Genomic DNA, 17,595 nt, shown 5'->3' with positions numbered 1-17,595 from the left:
CTGGAAGTGGACAAGAGGGGCCAGGGGTGTTCAGCGTTAACATAAACGTGTCTCTAGAAGAGCCAAGCGCCGAGCGGGACGCCTGGTTCTCCTGCTCGGAGCAGCTCCCCCTGCGCCTCACACTTGCGCGCAGACCCTGCTTCTCATTCCGACGCCCACGCGCCCCACCACGAGCCCACTCGGGAGCCTTGCCTGCTGGTGCGAGCCCTCACCCGGGGCTCCTGCCGGCAGGGCCACCCCTGGGTCTGGCACGGGTCACTCAGGGCACAGCATACCTGTGGCCTTGTTGCTTGGGTCCTGGGTCAGGCAAAGGGGAGCCCACAGTCACCCACAGTCACCCACAGTCACTCACGGCTGATGGTGTTTGCCCTTGGCGGGTTGAGCAGTGGGACTCCCAGGCCTGGGAGACGCAAGCTGCCAGCACTGTGGCCCACAAACGTGACCTCTGCCCACAGCGGCCAGTCAGGAAAGCAGGCAGTGACCCCTGCAGCCAGCAGCGCGAGACGGCCAGGACGCCGCTCACTGCCAGCTTTCCTGACTCGCGCCTCCGGCAACCGAGGACCTGCCAGACGAAGCCAGCCATGGCCCTGACCAACCTCGAGGCCGGCCCTGGCCCCCGCAGCCCCCTCCAGGCCCTTGAGTCTCTGCCATCCTCGTGGGACATCCTCACAGGCCTGCCCCGCGAGCTCCCAGCACACAGCGTTTGCTCTCGGTCGGCGCCCCGTATGTCCACACGTGGGACCAAGTCAGACCCAGGAACCGTGCCTGGGTTTGCCCCAGGTTCACGCGCAAACATCCACCATGGCGGGACCATAGCACAGAGCACCCAGCAGCTGTCCTCGCCCTCGCCGCACGGACGTCTGTCAGTGCCCCTGGGGGCAGGGGAGCCTCTCACCGCTCACACAGTCAGGGACGCGTCCCTCGGGCTGTGGGCTCTCGACTCTGCCCCTTGGTGCGTGTAGACCACGTCCTAGTTCCGAACACGCTCACACACAAGCCTGCAGGGAGGGGCCAGCCTCCCACGGAGGAGCGTCCGTCGCGCATTTGGTGCCAGCCCTGCCTTGCCTGTTCCCCCTCAGGGTCGCGGACCACCTGCCCTCGTGCCCCCAATCCCACGTACCTGGAGTGGCTGCTGGGGCCCGTCAGCTGAAGTGCAGAAAGTCCTGGCCTTCCCGCAGGTGCAGCGACCTCAGGTTGTCCTCAAACGCACCCCCAGTGAGGTCCTGTGTGAGGGACAGCATGTCTGGCTTGGTCCGGGCCTCTCCCAGCCTGCCCTGGGACCCCCAGGGGCTCTCCCAAGGGGGTCCGGGGCAGAGTCGCCTGTGGCTACCCCAGGTGGGCCACGACGTCATGAAAAGCTGACCACGGTGTCCTGCTGGTCACCAGTGGGAAGGAGGTGGGGGCGTCCCCTGAGGCCTACACACCTCCCAGCTGGAACTTGGGTCCCTCGCGGCAGAAAGCAGCGGACACAGGGACCAAGGGCAGGAAAGGGCCGGCAGGGCTCCTTCCCCTGTTTCTGGGGCACACGGGCTTTCCTCTGTGCCTTGTCCAGGGCTCCCGGGACACTCCGGCTTCTTTCTGAGGGGCCTGAACCCGGGCTTGAGGAGAGCTCAACGGATGCCTTCCTGCCCCTCCCTTGGCTCCGCCCCTGCACAGGGGAGAGCACGGGGACGCAGGGCACAGGAACGACCATATGGGGACACTCTCCATGGGCCACATGGGGACACGCCACACGGAGAAGGCTGCACAGGGACACACTCAGGTCATGATCCCGGTTCCCACGTTGGGCACCCGGCCGGACGGGGCGTCTGCTTCTCCCTCTGCCTGCCACTCTGCCTACTTGTGCACGCTCTTTCTCTCAAATAAATTGTTCAGAAGGAAATAGCTTTTCCTGGAAGAATCTGTAAAAAGGCAAGTCTCACATGGGAGTGTGCACAGCCAGAAATCAGCAAGGCTAGGGCCGAGGGCACCTCCCGACTGAGCCCGGGTCTGGCCTCAGGAAGGTGCGTGCACAAAGGGCACCTTCAGGGACCCTGACCATCTGCTCCGCCCTCACAGGACTGTCACGGCTCCGCCTACCTTGTTGCCAGGCCGGAAATGACCAGGGCCCGTGGACGACGGATGTACTCGGGAGTGAGTGAATGCGGTCACCCAGCCACATGGGCCAGCCCGACTTGGGCAAGGAGACCGTGGTCCCCAGGGAGGCCGAGAGCAGCCTGTCCCCTGCACCTGTGACCTCAAGGGAGGTAAAGTCTTAGGACGGCCCTGGAGACGGGGACCACGGTGCTCGGTCAGAGGTGCTTCTCAGCCATGCTTCTACCCGCCACAGACCCTCGTCTCGGCCAGAGCCTCTGAGGAGCCCCTGGAATGGGCCTCGAGTCTGGCACTTAGCAAGTTCCCCCCAAAATGCTGCTTTTCCAGAAATGCAGCCCATTTCGTGAGGGCACCGTGGCAGCCTCTTCTGGCACCCTGGGTGGCCTCCCCAGAGCGGCGATGGCCACCTCCCCTAATAGCCCACAGCTCAACACAGGTGGCCCAAACCAAGGACACGAACATCTGGCTGCATGTCAGACGTCCGTGATCCCACAACTGGGGGCCTGGGCAGCCACACGGTCATCGCCTGAGCCCCTCTGTGGCAGCAGTTAGCACTTACCAGCTTCACACAGATGACGAAGGGGGGCCGGGCAGCTCGGAAATGCAGGACTGGAACACGAGGCTTAGGCCTTTCCTGAGAACAAGAGGTCTTGTGGGCTGGGGTCCATGCTGGTCCCACAGGACGCCCTGCCATGCTGGACCTGCATGCAGACAGGGCACGTGGACTGACCCCTCACCCCTACCCAGCTCCGAGGTGCACAGCAGACAGACCTGGGCCAGACAGGGACACAGGCCATTCTGGGTTCGGAGATCCCCAGCAGTGGGGCCACCGCTGCTGGGCCTGGTGGCCTTCCCCAAGGAGGAAGGCTCTGGGCAACGGCTGCTCCACATACCCCAGGTCGGGGCTGGGGTGGTGAGGACAGCCCATGTGGGAGGAGGCCGTCCTTCCCGGGGCGTGGAGCCCACACACCTGAGAGTCCTCGTGGCAGTAGAAGCCTTTCCTGATCTTGTTCTCGTCCACGTCACAGAAGGCAACCACCTGGGGGGGCGCACAGGACACCAGCCTCAGGGACGGGAGACGGGGCCGGGGGGTCCACGGGGACCGAGCTGCTGGGCGGGGGGGAGGAGGGCGGGGTTGGCGGCCACCTTGCGTCGTGCCTCAGCCGTCAGGCTGCGGTAGAGCCGGCGGCCCTGCCTGCCTGCGTTCCAGATGGTGAAAGCTGCCCAGCGCGGCAGGACCCGTTCTTCCAGGAAGCGGACACGGTGGGTCCAGATGGTGGTCCTGGCGGGGAAACGGGGCGGGTGAAGCAGACGCGCGGGGGCCCCGAGCCGCTCCCAGACCCCCCCCTGCCCTGCGGGGCCCCTTCTCTCCAGAGCTCCCGAGGCGCCGGCTGGGTGAGTGAATGAACCAAGCAGGGTCGCGCTGCACCCCCCCCCCGCCCCTTGTGGACCCGAGGATGTGCCCTTATCACGTCCACGGACTCAGGCCGTGAGGGACGCCAGGCAGACCGCGGAGAGCCCGATGGGGAGGCAGCCGCCCCCGCGTCCAGTGAGCTCGGCTGAGCCGTCTTGTGCCGAAGCTGGCCGGACCGCCGACTGGTCCTCCCCGAGCGGGGACCCCTCCGTGGGCCCCGTGCTCCGAGCGACGTGGAGGCCCGGCCCCTGCGCTGTGTCTCTGCGCCCCACAGCGGCCGGCGCGCTCCGCTGTTCCTGTTCAGCGCGGTCGCGCGCACCCAAGGGGCCTGGGTCGCAGGCAGGAAAGCATCACTTAACAATGTGGAGGGTCCGTTGAGGCTGCGACTCTTGGTTTCCATTCCGGTCATGATCTCAGGGTCCCGCGATGGACCCTGTGGGGCCTCTGCTTCAGGCCTGGTCTTCCCTCTGCCCCTGCCCGCTTGTGCTGTGTCTCAGAGAAACGAATCCTACGGCAAGCTGGAGGAAGGTGGAACTTCTCTGGGGGCAGCGGCCCGACCCCAATCCCAACGTGTCTCCCAGAGACGCCTCAGCACACGGGGTGGCCGCCATCGCATAGACGCGGCCGCGCTCGGCGGCACCCAAGCCAGTGACCTGTGGCTGTTCCCAGGCACCTCAGGGAACCGTTCCTCTGGGGCGGGGGCTGGGGCCTGGCGGGGCACCCGGGGTCCTGGACACAGTGGTGCCGGGCAAGGGGCCGGCAGACGTTCTGACGGCGGCACCGAGGCCGCGCTGAGGCTCCCCGGTCCCAGCCCCGCACAAGCTCCGGACCGACCGGCCCACACCGCTCGCCACCCGCACGGCCACATTCAGGGCGTGGAAGGAGTCGAAGGACCCGTGACCACGGGCGAGTCCGGCTCCGCGAGGAGGCCTGAGGCCGAGGAAGGGACGGGGAGCTGCGGGTGAAGTCACTTCGAACGCTTCCGCCCTTCTGGGACGGCTGGTGTCAGCAAGCGCTGTGGGGGTCCGGCCCCGGGTCCCCGCCAGCTGAGGGGGACGCGGGGCCACATCGGCTCTTGGCAGCGGCTCCCCCCGCCCCCGTCCCCGTGACGTTCTGTCAGCACAGGGACCTGTCCTGTCCCTTCCAACAGTCCCTGCTCCGGTGCGGGGCCCGGTCCGGAGACGTTGGTGACCGGGCGCCCATGCAGCAGAGGGACGGCCACGGAGCCTTCCCGCCCCGGAGGGCGGTCTTTCCCAGTGCTGGTCGGTTCTCACTCGCCCGGGAGGAATCCGCAGTCTCACCAGCTCGTGTGGTTTCTGTATTGGATTAAAATCTTTGCGCGGGGTAATAACGAGCTTTAATTACAGCCTCAGGCTTGTTGAGAATCAAGGCCTCCGGTGAAGGCGCTCCCGGTTGTTCCTTCTTCCGTTCTAAACCGAGCGCGGTCGGCACGTCCCCCGCTCCTTCTATCTGTCCTTCCTCACCGTGGGGCCGCCATGTCCCCCGCAGGGGCTGTGGCGAGCAGAGCAGCTTCCCCAAACCCACAGACCAGCCTCTCCGAAGGCACCCCTGCACCCGGCCCCGGGGAGGGGGTCTCCGCCCCAGGCAGGACGGCCGAGAGGCCGCACAGAGCAGCGGTTTTCCGGGACGGAGGCAGGACGCCACCACGGACACAAACAAGCCTTTAACCCGGTGGTGCGTGTTGTTCGGGGAGCCCTGACCACGGCGACGTCTCGGGAACCGGGTGTGGCGACGAATGCCGTGGACAGCGCGGGACTCGGCGGCGGGGCTGGGAGAGGCGGCGGGCACGGGAGGGTCAGGCCTCGGGGTCGGGAGGCCCCCGCCTGTCAGAAGGAGCAGGGGACGTGCCGACCGCGCTCGGTTTAGAACGGAAGAAGGAACAACCGGGAGCGCCTTCACCGGAGGCCGTCTGGGCAGCGAGTTGGAAGAAACTTGATTCTCAACAAGCCTGAGGCTGTAATTAAAGCTCGTTATTACCCCGTGAGGTTTTGCCACTCACGGCGCAAAGATTTTAATCCAATACAGAAACTACATGAGATCACCTCTTTCATGTTGTGGGTGGCAGAGCTTCACGCTGCAGAAAAAGCAAGCAGGCTCTCAACAGGAGAGAGGCTGATCTGCGAACAAGATGGCGACTCGTGCAGACAAAGCCAGGTGCGGCTGGCCTGGTGCTTCCGGGACACACAGGCTCCTGCCCCAGCAGAGGCCCCTCCAAGTCCTACGGTGAGTTCCCTCAGTTTGTCTCCAGGGAACCTACCGTGAGAACACACAGACCAGAACATTCGCGATGGTGACAGAGGAGGTCCCCAAGGTCCCACGCCTCGCGCCGCAGGAGGTCCCCAAGGTCCCACATCTCCCGGGTCTAATTTCTACCTGTTCTCATCACTACACCAAGCACCCGTTCTGAGTTCCATCAGGTGCACCAGCGGGAATCCCTCTATGGACTGGCTGTCATGAGGAACAGCAGAGACCGGGCCTGACTGCTGGAGGGCTTCCTGTAAGCGGAACCCCACAGTACGCACGCCCCGTGCCTGCCGCAGGGAGCGTCTGCCGCGACGCGAATCCCCGTTCCGGCAGCAGCAGCGGCTTCCTCTGCTCAAGGCTGAGCGCCGTCCCCACGACCTCCACGCGCTTGCGGATGGACATCTGGGTGGTTGCCGGTTCCTGGCAAGGCTAACAGCGTTGAACGAGGTTTCCACGTGTTTTATGTTAAGCCCCTAGACGTGGAATTGCTAGGTCACGGGATATCAGTTCCATTAATAAACGAGTGCGTTCTCCAGACGGTGCTCCGCTGAGATCGGTGTGCGGCCCTCCGGCTAGACCCACACCCTCGCCTCCACGGGAATGGGCGGATGTTAACTTTCGCCTCCTGGCAGGTGTCCGTACCTGGGAGGTGTGTGACCTCGCTGCTGCTGGGGTTCCTCCCGCGCCTCCGCTCGCTTCTCCCTCAGACACAGACTCAACGTTCCCCCTCGTCTGCCACGCATGTTCCCATGGTGTCTTTTTAGGAACCAGTGTTTTTAATTTTGGTAAAGCTTCATGACTTTGTAAATGGTTCGTGATTCTCATGTCCTTGCTGTAAGTTTTTGCTGATCCTGAAATTGTGAAGGTGCTGCCTGCGTCCCTCTAGAAACTTCGGGTTCCGGCTGTTTCTAGGCTTACATCCGAGAGCCGACCCGAGCAGTGTGTTCTGTACGGCGCGAGACCCCTGCTCTTTCCTTCTTTGCCTATGTGAGTATCTGGTGGTTCCGCTTGTTGAAAATACCTTCTTTTCCATTAAATGCCTTTGGAGACATTGTTGAAAATCGATGCTATTGTCTAATTTTCAACATATTTCTGGATTCTCCATTCCATGGTCTCTCCTGATGCTGTGGCGGTTTCCTGGGCTTTGTGAGTCCCCAAAGTTAATTGTTTTCGAGGTTGTTGAGGCCATTCTGGGTCCTTTAATTTTGCATGTGAATTTTAGAATCAGGTATCAATATCTGCAAAGATGTTCAATCCACAGCTCGGTCTGGGCAGAACTAACATCAAAGTCATCAAATCTTCCAACCCATGAAAGGGACGTCCCTCTGTCCCTGTTATGGGTTTTCTTTAATTTCCTTCTGCACTTGCTTGTACTTTCCAGAGGACATACACACTTTCTCATGTTTACTCACAATTATTTTTTTTGGTGCCATAATACATGTTTCTTTCTTTTTCCTTTTTTTTTTTTTTTAAGATTTTATTTATTTGACAGACAGATCACAAGTAGGCAGAGAGGCAGGCAGAGGGAGAGGAGGAAGCAGGCTCCCTGCTGAGCAGAGAGCCCGATGCGGGACTCGATCCCAGGACCCTGGGATCATGACCTGAGCTGAAGGCAGAGGCTTAACCCACTGAGCCACCCAGGGGCCCCCATAATACATGTTTCTTATTGTGGTTTTTTTTTTCAGTTGTTCGTTGCAAGTATATAGATTGTGTGCTTTAGTGAATTCCACAAATTTTCGCATACCATTTTAATTTCATCAAATTGAAATTTTTTTTTCCCTGATTTCTGATTTTTTCCCTTGGTTGCTTAATTTCCAAATATTTTGGATTTTTTAAAGATGTGTGAATGACTTCTAATTTAATTCTATGTGGTTATAAAACACACCTTGTGTGATTTTAATCATTTGAAATGGATCCGGAGCTGTTGGTCATGCACCTTAAAGGAACATGTTCTACAGCTGAGTGTCACGTTCTATAAATGCCGGTCGGGCTGAGGGGCGAATTCCAGTCCTCTGCACCTTGCAGGACTCCATGCTTCTCTCAGTCACTGAGATGGACCCAAAAACCTCCAACTGGAACCGTGGAGGTAATGCGTAATTTGCTTACTTCTGTCTGGTTGTGTTCATGGGCTTGGGGACTGATGAGACACACAGCACACATCAGGGTCTGCTCCGTCCTCCTGTGACGTGACCTCTACCCCGTGGTGCAGATCACACTTGCACGGAGTCAGCTATGTGACAGCAAACCCAAAGAACGGAGGTCTAGTAAAGCTACCGTGGAGAAGTGCAGACTTAACAGTAAATAGCCAAAATCAAACTGAATTTCAACACACGTGCGAATGCCCAAGGACCTCCTGAAGCAACCCGGGACCCCGAGACAGCGCTGCACGCAACAGTGGAGGTGGACGTCAGAGCCCCCCAGACGGAGCTGCCCCACAGGGAAGCCAGGGATCACGCCCTCCAAGGAAGCACAGCCAACCCCACCTACGAAAGATGAATGGGCACCCCTACCCCCCGTCCCCAGAAGCAAGCAGTGTCCGAAGAGCAAGGCACCGAGGGGACACGTTTCTCACGGTGACGAAGACGTGATGCACACAGAGCTCAAACCGAAGACACAACACCCTTCCTCCGTGTTGCACACCCGCCACCCTAGCAGCGCGCCCCAAGTGCACACCAGCCCCTGGGGACATGTGGGCCGGCAGGGGAGGGCCAGAGGGAGCGACAGGCCCCCTCAGTGGGGGCAGAGAGGGCACACTGAGCCAGCAGTAAGCAAGTCAGCCGCGCGCCTGGCACACTTTGCGGCTTCTGTCCCCTCCGTGTGGGTTCTCTCGCCACAGAGAAGCAGACAGACCTGCAGCCTCTGTCTTCTGTCCTGGGAGCCCTTGACCACAGGCCCCAAGACAGCCCCTGCCCCCCACGAAGGCTCTGCACGCCTGGCCCGGCCCTGCGCCCAGATTTCCCGCCTCGTGCGAGAGACCTGACCCCAGGGACCAGCGTCGGCAGCCCACGCCCTCCGCGGCCCCCACACCACGCCTGGAGCCCCGGGGCCCACATACTCGAGGACAGAGTGGGTGGCGGCGTCTGGGAGGTAGCGGTAGAGGAGGAGGCTCTGGTCCACGCGGACGACCCCGCCGCCCTTCCTGAGGTGGTCGTAGAAGAACAGCAGGTCCTCGGGCACACCCTGCAGGGCAGAAAAGACGCGCCATCCATCACTGGGTTTTTGACAGAAGACGACCCGTGGCCGACGCTTCCCCCGTGTGCGTTCCTTGCAGCCTGGCCACCGAGCACGTGGGGCTCACGTCAAGGCGGGAGGCACTGGTGTCGCCGTCGCGTGTGGCTGGCAGCCCGAGGACCAGCCCTCCCCACTGACGGGGTCTCTCTCTGCGGGCCCGAGAGCTTTCTTGGGGGTTTCCCTGGCTCGTGAGACCGCAGCCTCCAGCCTCCCACTAGCCCGGCGGGCGGCCGTGCTCAGCCTTGACCACGGAAGCTGGACGCCAGACGCCAGGTCTGCTCCCTGGGCTCTCCTGGGTCCCGCAGCGGACGTCGAGGTGCGGAGGGGTCTGGCTCTCGCCCACCTCCCCGGCTGTCCACAGCGCGGCACTAGGGGTGTGACCTCGAGCGGAGCCGGCAGTGCGGGGGCCTCGTCACTGACGTCGCCAGGAGACGTGGCTCCAGGCACAGGCTGGCGTCCCAAGCGGCACCACAGGGCAGGGACGAAGCAGACCGACCCAGGATGGAAGCCGCGGCCTCACGGTCCCGAAGTCCACAGGACAGAACGCGGGAGGGGCAGGCAAGTGGAAGGGAGAAGATCCCAGAACGCAGAGACTGCGCCGGGAGGAAGCCTCCCCGAGCCGGTACCGGACAGAGACACCGACCCCCCGACAGCGCCACCACCGGCCACCGGGAAGTGGGCGACAGATTTGGACACGTCGTAAAATAAACGGCCAGTCCTTCAGCACCTCAGTCACCTGGGAAACGCCACTGCAGGGCCTCTGGGGCGCGCGGGGAGGGGAGGGCGGGCGGCCTCCCTCAGCTCTTCCCGCTGGGCAGAAAAAGCGCATCGGAAGAGCGTCTGCCGCGTGGCCTCTCTGGGCCTCCAGTCCCCCTGGACAGTGACGAGCCTTCTCCAGGCCTTCCCACGCAGGCCAGCCGGCTCTCCCAGGGCCAGCTCGGAACCAGCAAGAGCCCTTCTGTTATTTTTCTCTTGGCGTAAGGGCCTCCTGGGGGCATTCAGATTCCCGAGCCTGGCGCCGAGGCTGCTTACCGTGGCTGGATGCGGTTCCGGGCCACGTCAGCCTCAGACTCCCGGCCCCCACCAGCTGCCTCTGCTCGTGCCTTTCCTGATTAAAGAGCCGTCCACCTCGCCCATTCCTGCTCACCACCGTCTCCGTGCCCCCGGCCCCAGCACACTCGCAGAGTCACCAGACCGCACCCTGGTCCCCTGCTCCGTCATTCAGCATCTGGAGTGCCCTTCTCTCCAGAGGAGACCCTGGGCTCTTAGCCCTGGGTAGACCCTGGCTCTTCACTGGCCCAAGGAGAAGCACCTGAGGGTCAGTCCCCAACGTCCAGTTCTCTGAACAACTTCGGCTCGACCGGTTTCTCTGGGGATGGCATCAAAGAACCGTGGAATCATTTCTCTTGGTGGTGGGCTCTGCTGCCATCTGTGATCTGCCTCCTTACGCCCCAGACCCCCCACTTGCCCCAGCCCCATCACAGATCTAGTCCTGGCCCCTGACCCCTTCTTCCCGATCCCCAATCTCTGATACCTGGTCTCTGACTTCTGATCCCTAGTACCTGAAATATGATCTCTGGTCCCTGATCCATAGTCCCGTAACTCTGATTGCTGGTTCCTAGTCTCTAGGTTCCTGGTCCCTGGTCCTAATCTCTGTTCCCTGATCCCTGATCTCTGGTCACTGAGCCCCCATACAAACGGATGCCTGGGCTTTCTTTGCCCCCAGCGGCTTCTTTTCCAGGAAGAATTACTTTGAGCTGAAAGTCCTGACATACTTTGAATTCTGAGACTGCTCAGGGCTGCGAGTTAGGCTGTGTCAGATCTTTAGATCAAGGTTTCCCAGGGAACATCTCCTAATGACAATTTCTGGGCTATTTTCTACAGAAGAACATGAAAGCATGGATTCGTCGTCCAACAAGAACAGTGGCTTCCGTAGCACCTGCCAGAAGGGGGGGGAGACCTGCTGGCGCTTCCCTCCACCAGGCTGCTGTCGCACTCAGGGAGAACTTCGCTGTGCCATCTCTCCCGCCGTGGGGTCTGCTGCCCCTGGTGGAGCTGAGGCCCCTGGGACTGGGGGCCCTGAGGCAGGGTCGTAACACATGCGCACAAGTTCTCTCCATTGTATGGATTTGGCGGAGAATCAGGAGCACAGGGATAGTGTCCAACACCCTAAGACCATGAGTCCGCACACATCCGTGACAACGCGACCTGGTCTCCCATGCCAGCAGGGGGTGAGACAGTACGGACCCACGTGCCTGCGAGGGGCGGCCAGGCCAGGGCCAGGAGGAGCACGGTGGGATGGTGGCACACCATCTGCTCAGGCCAGCCCTAGGAATGGGAGGTGCTGCTGGGGGCAGCCTGCACGGCAGGGAGACCGGCCTGGGGCAGGCCCGATTCCCGACCCACGGCAGACGCTGCTGGCCAGTCCCCCGGGGGCTCTGGCTGGTAGATGTGTGAGAACAGCTCTCTTCCTGGAGGCTGAGTCTGGGCAGCTGTGAGGGAGTCGGTGCAGCACTGGGGGGCAGTAGAGGCCTCTCCCTCCAAAATGACAGGCAAGGAGGGAGGCTGGGTGAGGTCAGGATGGGGCTAGACTTGGCCCTGAGCTGAGGGTCCACGGGGCCGGCCCTGATGCCGACAGGAGGGAAGCAGGCTCACAGCAGAAGGGGCTCACAGCAGCACAGTGGCCAAGGTTCCAAGGCCTGAGTTGCTGCCCCTGCCTCCCAGCCCGGGGTCTCCAGAACCCTGTGGCCCAGACCCTCTGCTGCCTCTGTGCGTCCAGGCTCCCTCCTGCCCCCAGCTCAGCGGCTGGTGGGGGTGGTGGATATGGGGCCTCATCCTAGTCCAACAGCGAAGGCCTGATGAGCCCTTCACACGCCCACTCTACCTCCTCCCACTGTGGAGACCAGACCTCACGTTCTCAAAGCCTCATTTAAGGGAAGTTTAAGGGAAAATAAACAAACAGACTCTAAACTTAACTTTCTAATTGGGTGTAGGAGCAGCAACTGTAAGACCGATTGTGGGGAGTGGGGTGGGGCCGAGGGAGCCCAGGAGAGAGGTCAGGTCTCGTTTCTGGGGCCCATGCGAGAGCTCAGTGCGGGCTGAGCGCTGCGGGTGGGGCCCCACAGGTAGGAGAGGCTTTAGGGAAGAGCCCAGCCTGGTCTGGACAGAATGCCCAGGGCTACCTGTCCCTGTCCTGCAGTCACCCGAGGCAGCATGGCTGAAAGCTTTACACCAGGATGAGGAGGCCTGGGCCTGGGCGCCTGCAGCCTCACACAGAAATCCCCAGTGGGTGCCAGGGCCCCGGACGCTCTCGGGGAAGCTCGGCCCAGCCAGCTGCAGGAGGGCTGGACCAGCCTTTACAGAGAGGTTTCTGAAGCCCCGGGTCCCGGAGGGAGCACAGTGCCCACGCGTGGGGAGGGCTGGGGGCTGACACCCCGGCGGTGACGGCACCTCCCCGACCCGAGGAGGGACCCACAAGGGCCCACACTTACCTGCCCGCCTTCATCAAATGGGCCCACGTGGAAAAACCATGCTCGGGAGCAGAACCAGGTTGGCATGATCACAGTCGGGCCATGGGACGTAAAAACCTAAATACCAGAAAGTAACAGCTCGTCACAAACAACATACAATTTATTTCCCACAAAATGTAATTCAGAAAGTGACAAAAGAATTTCCTCTTCTCCGTAGGAAGAGACGTTCAAGGACTTTACAGCCAGACCCTCCATGTGGGGGATGGCAGAAGAGGGGCCCCGAGAATCAGCGGCTCCACCGGGTCCTGATCCTGACCTTGGGGGAGCGCTCGCTGGCTGTGTTCGGGGAGGAGGCCCCCCTGCTTTTGGCGGACGGTGAAGTTTCACATGAAGACAAAAGTAAACATGTTGCTTTCAGTTGTGGCAAGAAAGAACTGCCATGTTCCGACGAAACGGATGGGACCCTCCAAAGACACGAACATCTAGAACTGACTGAAGCAGCAGCAGAAGCTACGGCCAGCCCCACGCTGCACGAACTGACACCCCCCGTTGCAGTCTTGCACACACGCAGGCGGCGGGGAGCACTTCCTGACTCACTCTGTGCGACCAGCTCTGCCCGGATCCAAAGCCCGTCAGAAATACCACAGAACTGCGGCAGGACCCCTAGGAATACAGCTGCAAAATTCCTCGACAGAGAGTGAACGGAGTCTGTTGTTGCAGAAAAAGGGTTCTACAGCACGACCCCGTGGAGTTTACCCCAGGACGGCAAGGTTGGTTCGACACACAAAGACACGCCATATTTGTAGACAAAGGGTGAAACCACAAGACCATCTCAACAGATGCAGAAAAAGCTTTTGACAAAACTCAGTGCCCTTTCGACAGAACTCATCCACCTGGGACTAGACGGGGCCCTCGTGACCTGTCAAAGGGCATCTACAAAGCCCCACCACTGATGCCTACGAAAATGCTGAAACACTAAACACTCTTCACGTCTCGTGGACACTGTGCTACAAGTTCTAGGCAAAACACTTAGGAAATGAGAAAAATAAAAGGCATTTTCTAATACTTTGGGAATGAATTAGTGAAATGGTCTCAATTTGCAGCCGACACAATCCTGTAAGTGTAAAACCCAAAGGCATACGACACACACGCACACCCTTGAACTGACAAGTGAGTTCAGCAAAGGTCCTGGACATGAGACTCACATACAAAACTCAACTGTATTTCTATACACTCGTAATGAACAGCCCAAAAACAAGATTAAGAAAACACTTTGATTCACAACAGCATGAAACAGACTCAGAAATAAACGTAGTAAGACTTTACACTGAAAATCATGAAACATATTTTAAAAAAGATTATTTATTTATTTATTTGACAGAGACAGAGATCACAAGCAGGCAGAGAGGCAGCCAGAGAGAGAGAGAGAGGAGGAAGTAGGCTCCCTGCTGAGCAGAGAACCCGATGCGGGGCTTGATCCCAGGATCCTGAGATCATGACCTGAGCCGAAGGCAGAGGCTTTAACCCACTGAGCCACCCAGGCGTCCCATGAAACATCTTCGAAACAAATTAAAGACATAAATAAAGGAAGGACGTCCCATTTTCATGGGCCAAAAGAGTAAATATTAAGATGTCAATATTTTCCAATTAATCTACAAAATAAACCTAAGTCCTAACATAATCGCAGCTGTTTGTCGTTGCAGAAAATGATAAACCGGGCAGTGGCTGTGCCCGCAGCGGTCGCCCCGCGCTGCCAAGCAGAGTCGCGCCGTCCTTGGGAGCCAGGCCTGCAGCCTGGGCTGTGCCGGCCCCTTGAGACCCAGCGGGTGGAGGCAGCTCCGTCCTCCTGATGAAAACAAACGGTGGCTGGAAGGCGTCACGTGTCATCGGGACGGTGGACAGCGGGGCCCAGGACTCGCAGGCACTTCTAAGGGATAAAATCTGGACTTAGGCCAGCGGCAGGTCAAAGGCACGGCGTGAACAGGCCAGATCCTCAGTCCCAGGCTGGATCCAGAATCCAGAATCTCAGGCAGTTTCTCCCTCGTGGTGCGGCCTGGAAGCCGGTGAGAATTACGCCGCAGCCTGGGGCCCCGGGGAACCAGCTCCCCCGCCGCGGCCAGGAAGCCTTTCCCCAAGTTCTCGGAGCGCCGCTGTGTCGCACAACATAGGTGTGAACTGCGCGGGTCTGTGTACACCGGAATTTTCAAAAATCAATACAAGACAGTGCCGTAATCGCATTTTCCTTATGATTTCTTAGTAACGTTTTCTTTTCTCTGGCTTATTTTACTGGAGGAACAGACCTAATACATGCCTTACTGTCGTTACGCTATGAAGCTTCTGGCCAACAGACGGCTATTAGCGGTTAAGTTTTTGGGGAGTCAGAAGTCGCGCATGGATTTTCCTGCAGAGTCGGCTCCCTGAAACCTCACACTGTCCGAGCGTCGACTGTACCTGGACGGGGTTTCCACGGTCCCGTGAGGACAGGCCCGCCTCCTCCCACAGGCCACAGAGCAGACACCCGCTCTCCGCGGCAGCTCCCTCCGCCGCCTGAGCTGGCTTCCGTGACGCTCGGGGAGGACAGCATCGCCTGTGTTTGCCTGGAGCCTTCCTGGCTCTGAGACCCCTCACTCCAGCCCACACATGTCCACCCCACGTGGACGGCTGTTAGCAGTTCTTGGGAACGCAGGGTCCACCACCAACATCACTGGGCTTCCTCTTCGTGGGAAGCATCCGTGGCCTGTCTGACCGTCTCATAACGTGCATTTTCCCGGGGACGAGGGGCGTGCAGAGCCCTGAAGCACACATCACCATTTTACACAGAACGAGCCAGGCTGGGTGGTTCCACGAATCTGTGCACGTGCGGCAGGCCTCAGAGCTGTACCCCGAAAAGGGGAAAACAGCCAGTTTTATTTATTTTACTAACAGCTGTGTTAACCTGGGGACAACTAAGTGTTCTCACCCGTAAGTGTTTTTTTCAGGCATCTGTTTACGAGACAAACTCCGAGACACAGAGGGGCTCGTACATGCGCACACCGAGCCCCGAGTGCTTCTACTGCTCTGCCAACGTGGAGACGGGCCAGGGGGGAGGGATCCGCCTGCCGTCCCCTGCTCCCCTCGGAAGCCCCGCATCTCTCCGTGCGGACGACAGCGGCCACGGGGTCAGGAGACACCCCCTCGTGGAGTTTTGTCTTTGGAAACTTGCGAAGAAATGAGCCAGAGCGGGGCTGAGGCTGGGCACACGGGCCCCGTCCCAAGCACCATTTCTGGCACTGCAGACCGCCCTGCAGCCTGTGGGAGCCCGGAGGTGGGGAGGCCGGCAGGATGGGGCCTGAGGGTTCAACAGCCTCTCAGAAATTCACCCGACGACAGTTCCAGAGCCTTTAGACTGTGGATGAATCTTGTTTTAATTTGATGCTGTGTGGGGCGTGTGGGGGAAAGGGCCCAGCAGGCAGTGAGCGGGGACCGGGGGCGCCAAGGAAGGCCAGTGACCACTCCCAGCACCACTGTCCCCTCCTGCTCATCCGCACCGTCTCCCTGGACTCGGGCTGCGGTGGGCACCACACACGGGGCTGGTCCGGCAGACACACAGCTCTGGAGGCCGGTGTCGGAGCCCCAAAGCTGCTGCTGCCGGGAGCCACCTTCCGCAAGCTCTGCCGTCACTTCTGACAAGGCCACTGGTCCCATCACAGGGGCCTCACCCCATGGCCTTCTCTAACCTGATTGCCTCCCGAAGGTCCCCCAACTCTGCTGTTGAACGTGGGGCACACAGACATGCCGCCGTGACAGGCACACGCTTCATCTCCAGTGTGGGGGTGCTGAGAGCGCTGCTCCGTGGCCACCCCCAGACCCCTAACTGCCCCCAAGCTCCTGAGTGTGCATCTGGCTGCCCACAGGCATCTCCCCTTGGTTATGGGACTGCTGTAGTTTCACCGAAGGATGCACAAGCTACACACGTGTATACACAGCTGGAGAAACTCACCCACGTGTGCACGCCCGAGCCACACACCACCCCTGGTTCTGAGCTGGCCACCCCTGCAAGCTTCCTCACGCCTGGGCCGCCCCCCATCCCCAACACTTTCCGTCACAAGTGGCGGCCGGCATTTCCTAGGTGCTGTGCACACGGGTGCTCACGCCCACCCTCCTCCTCTCTGGTGTCCTGAGCTCCGTCAACCACACGTGCTTTTCCACGCGCCTGCGGATGGGCTTGCGGGAAGCCCAGGGCGTGTGGTCTCTGTGCAGACGGAGCACGTGGTGGGGAGCAGGGGTGGGTACGTCGGGTGCAGAACAGGAGCTCCTAGAAGACCGCTCTGCTGTCCCAAGGTTCTTTCTGCTCCGGCCGACCTGGGCTCCGCGCCGGCCAGCCACATCCCACAAATGCTGGGTGCCACGGCCTTCGTCACTTCAGACTGCTAAGCGGTAGACACACACCTGTCTCACTGGGCACGCCATACCCTCCTCATGGCCCTGAGGCTGTGCTAATTTGCTGTCCAGACACCGAACCCGATGGAGCACGCGTTCAAGTCACCGGTCCCCTTTTTACTGGGATGTCTGTGTCCTCAGACTCCGCAAAGCTCCGTGGAACTCTCCCACTCGGGACTCGAGGCCTTTGCTGGACATGGTGCAGCCACACCCCAGTGTCCTGGTTCATCCTTCACGACATCCACTGGGCTGATGAAGCCCACCAGGCCCCAGGGACTGGGGTCCCTCTCGGGGACCCTCTCAGGACCGGTCCCTCTCGGGTGAGCCATGTCTCACCCCATGGCTTCTTGCCTAACCACGATCACAAAAAAGTTTTTTTCTGTTCTCTTCCGTAAGCTTCATGGTATTAAGTTTCACATTTAGTCCTAGGGTCCGTTTTAAACTAACTTGTTATAAATGGTGTGAGTTTTTTCAAGTTCAGTTTTCTCGCACGTGGACATATGGCTGTCCCAGGACATCTTCTCCACTGACCCTGTCCATAAGAGATCAGTGGTCTGTGTGTCTGTCCTTGTGCCGACACACAGCCATGGAGGCCGGCAGTGCTGGCCTCTAACTCTGCTCTTGTCCACGTGGATTTCGGTTGTTCTAAATTTTTCCATTTCCAAAAGATTTTGCAATAAGTTGGTCAATTTCTTTCCTTTT

General features: G+C 60.0%; 1 protein-coding gene across 14 annotated transcripts in view; it reads right to left on the bottom strand.

The window, feature by feature from the left end:
• The window catches only part of B3GNTL1 (UDP-GlcNAc:betaGal beta-1,3-N-acetylglucosaminyltransferase like 1), a 110,690-nt gene that overhangs the window by 36,103 nt on the left and 56,992 nt on the right, over positions 1-17,595 (bottom strand). For 9 of the 14 annotated variants that reach the window (XR_006608283.1, XM_045085600.1, XM_045085597.1 and 6 more), the window contains 7 exons: positions 12,496-12,591; positions 8,829-8,953; positions 3,241-3,376; positions 3,065-3,133; positions 2,654-2,728; positions 2,080-2,229; positions 1,121-1,223 (listed from right to left, as the gene is read on the bottom strand). Coding sequence is in view for 13 of the 14 variants with exons in the window: in XM_045085600.1 (XP_044941535.1) it covers positions 1,143-1,223; positions 2,080-2,229; positions 2,654-2,728; positions 3,065-3,133; positions 3,241-3,376; positions 8,829-8,953; positions 12,496-12,591 (732 nt within the window). In the remaining variant the exon portion in view is untranslated. Of the gene's footprint in view, positions 1-6; positions 298-1,120; positions 1,224-2,079; positions 2,230-2,653; positions 2,729-3,064; positions 3,134-3,240; positions 3,377-8,828; positions 8,954-12,495; positions 12,592-17,595 lie in introns of those variants that run through there. The other 5 variants (XM_045085608.1, XM_045085603.1, XM_045085602.1 and 2 more) reach the window with 2 other exon arrangements.

Source organism: Mustela putorius, unplaced genomic scaffold, assembly GCF_011764305.1.
Source record: "Mustela putorius furo isolate JIRA1106 unplaced genomic scaffold, ASM1176430v1.1 tig00000873_pilon_pilon_pilon, whole genome shotgun sequence".
Lineage (NCBI taxonomy): Eukaryota > Metazoa > Chordata > Mammalia > Carnivora > Mustelidae > Mustela > Mustela putorius.
The sequence above is the reverse complement of the archived record's forward strand: the minus strand, read 5'-3'. Positions and strand labels throughout refer to the sequence as shown.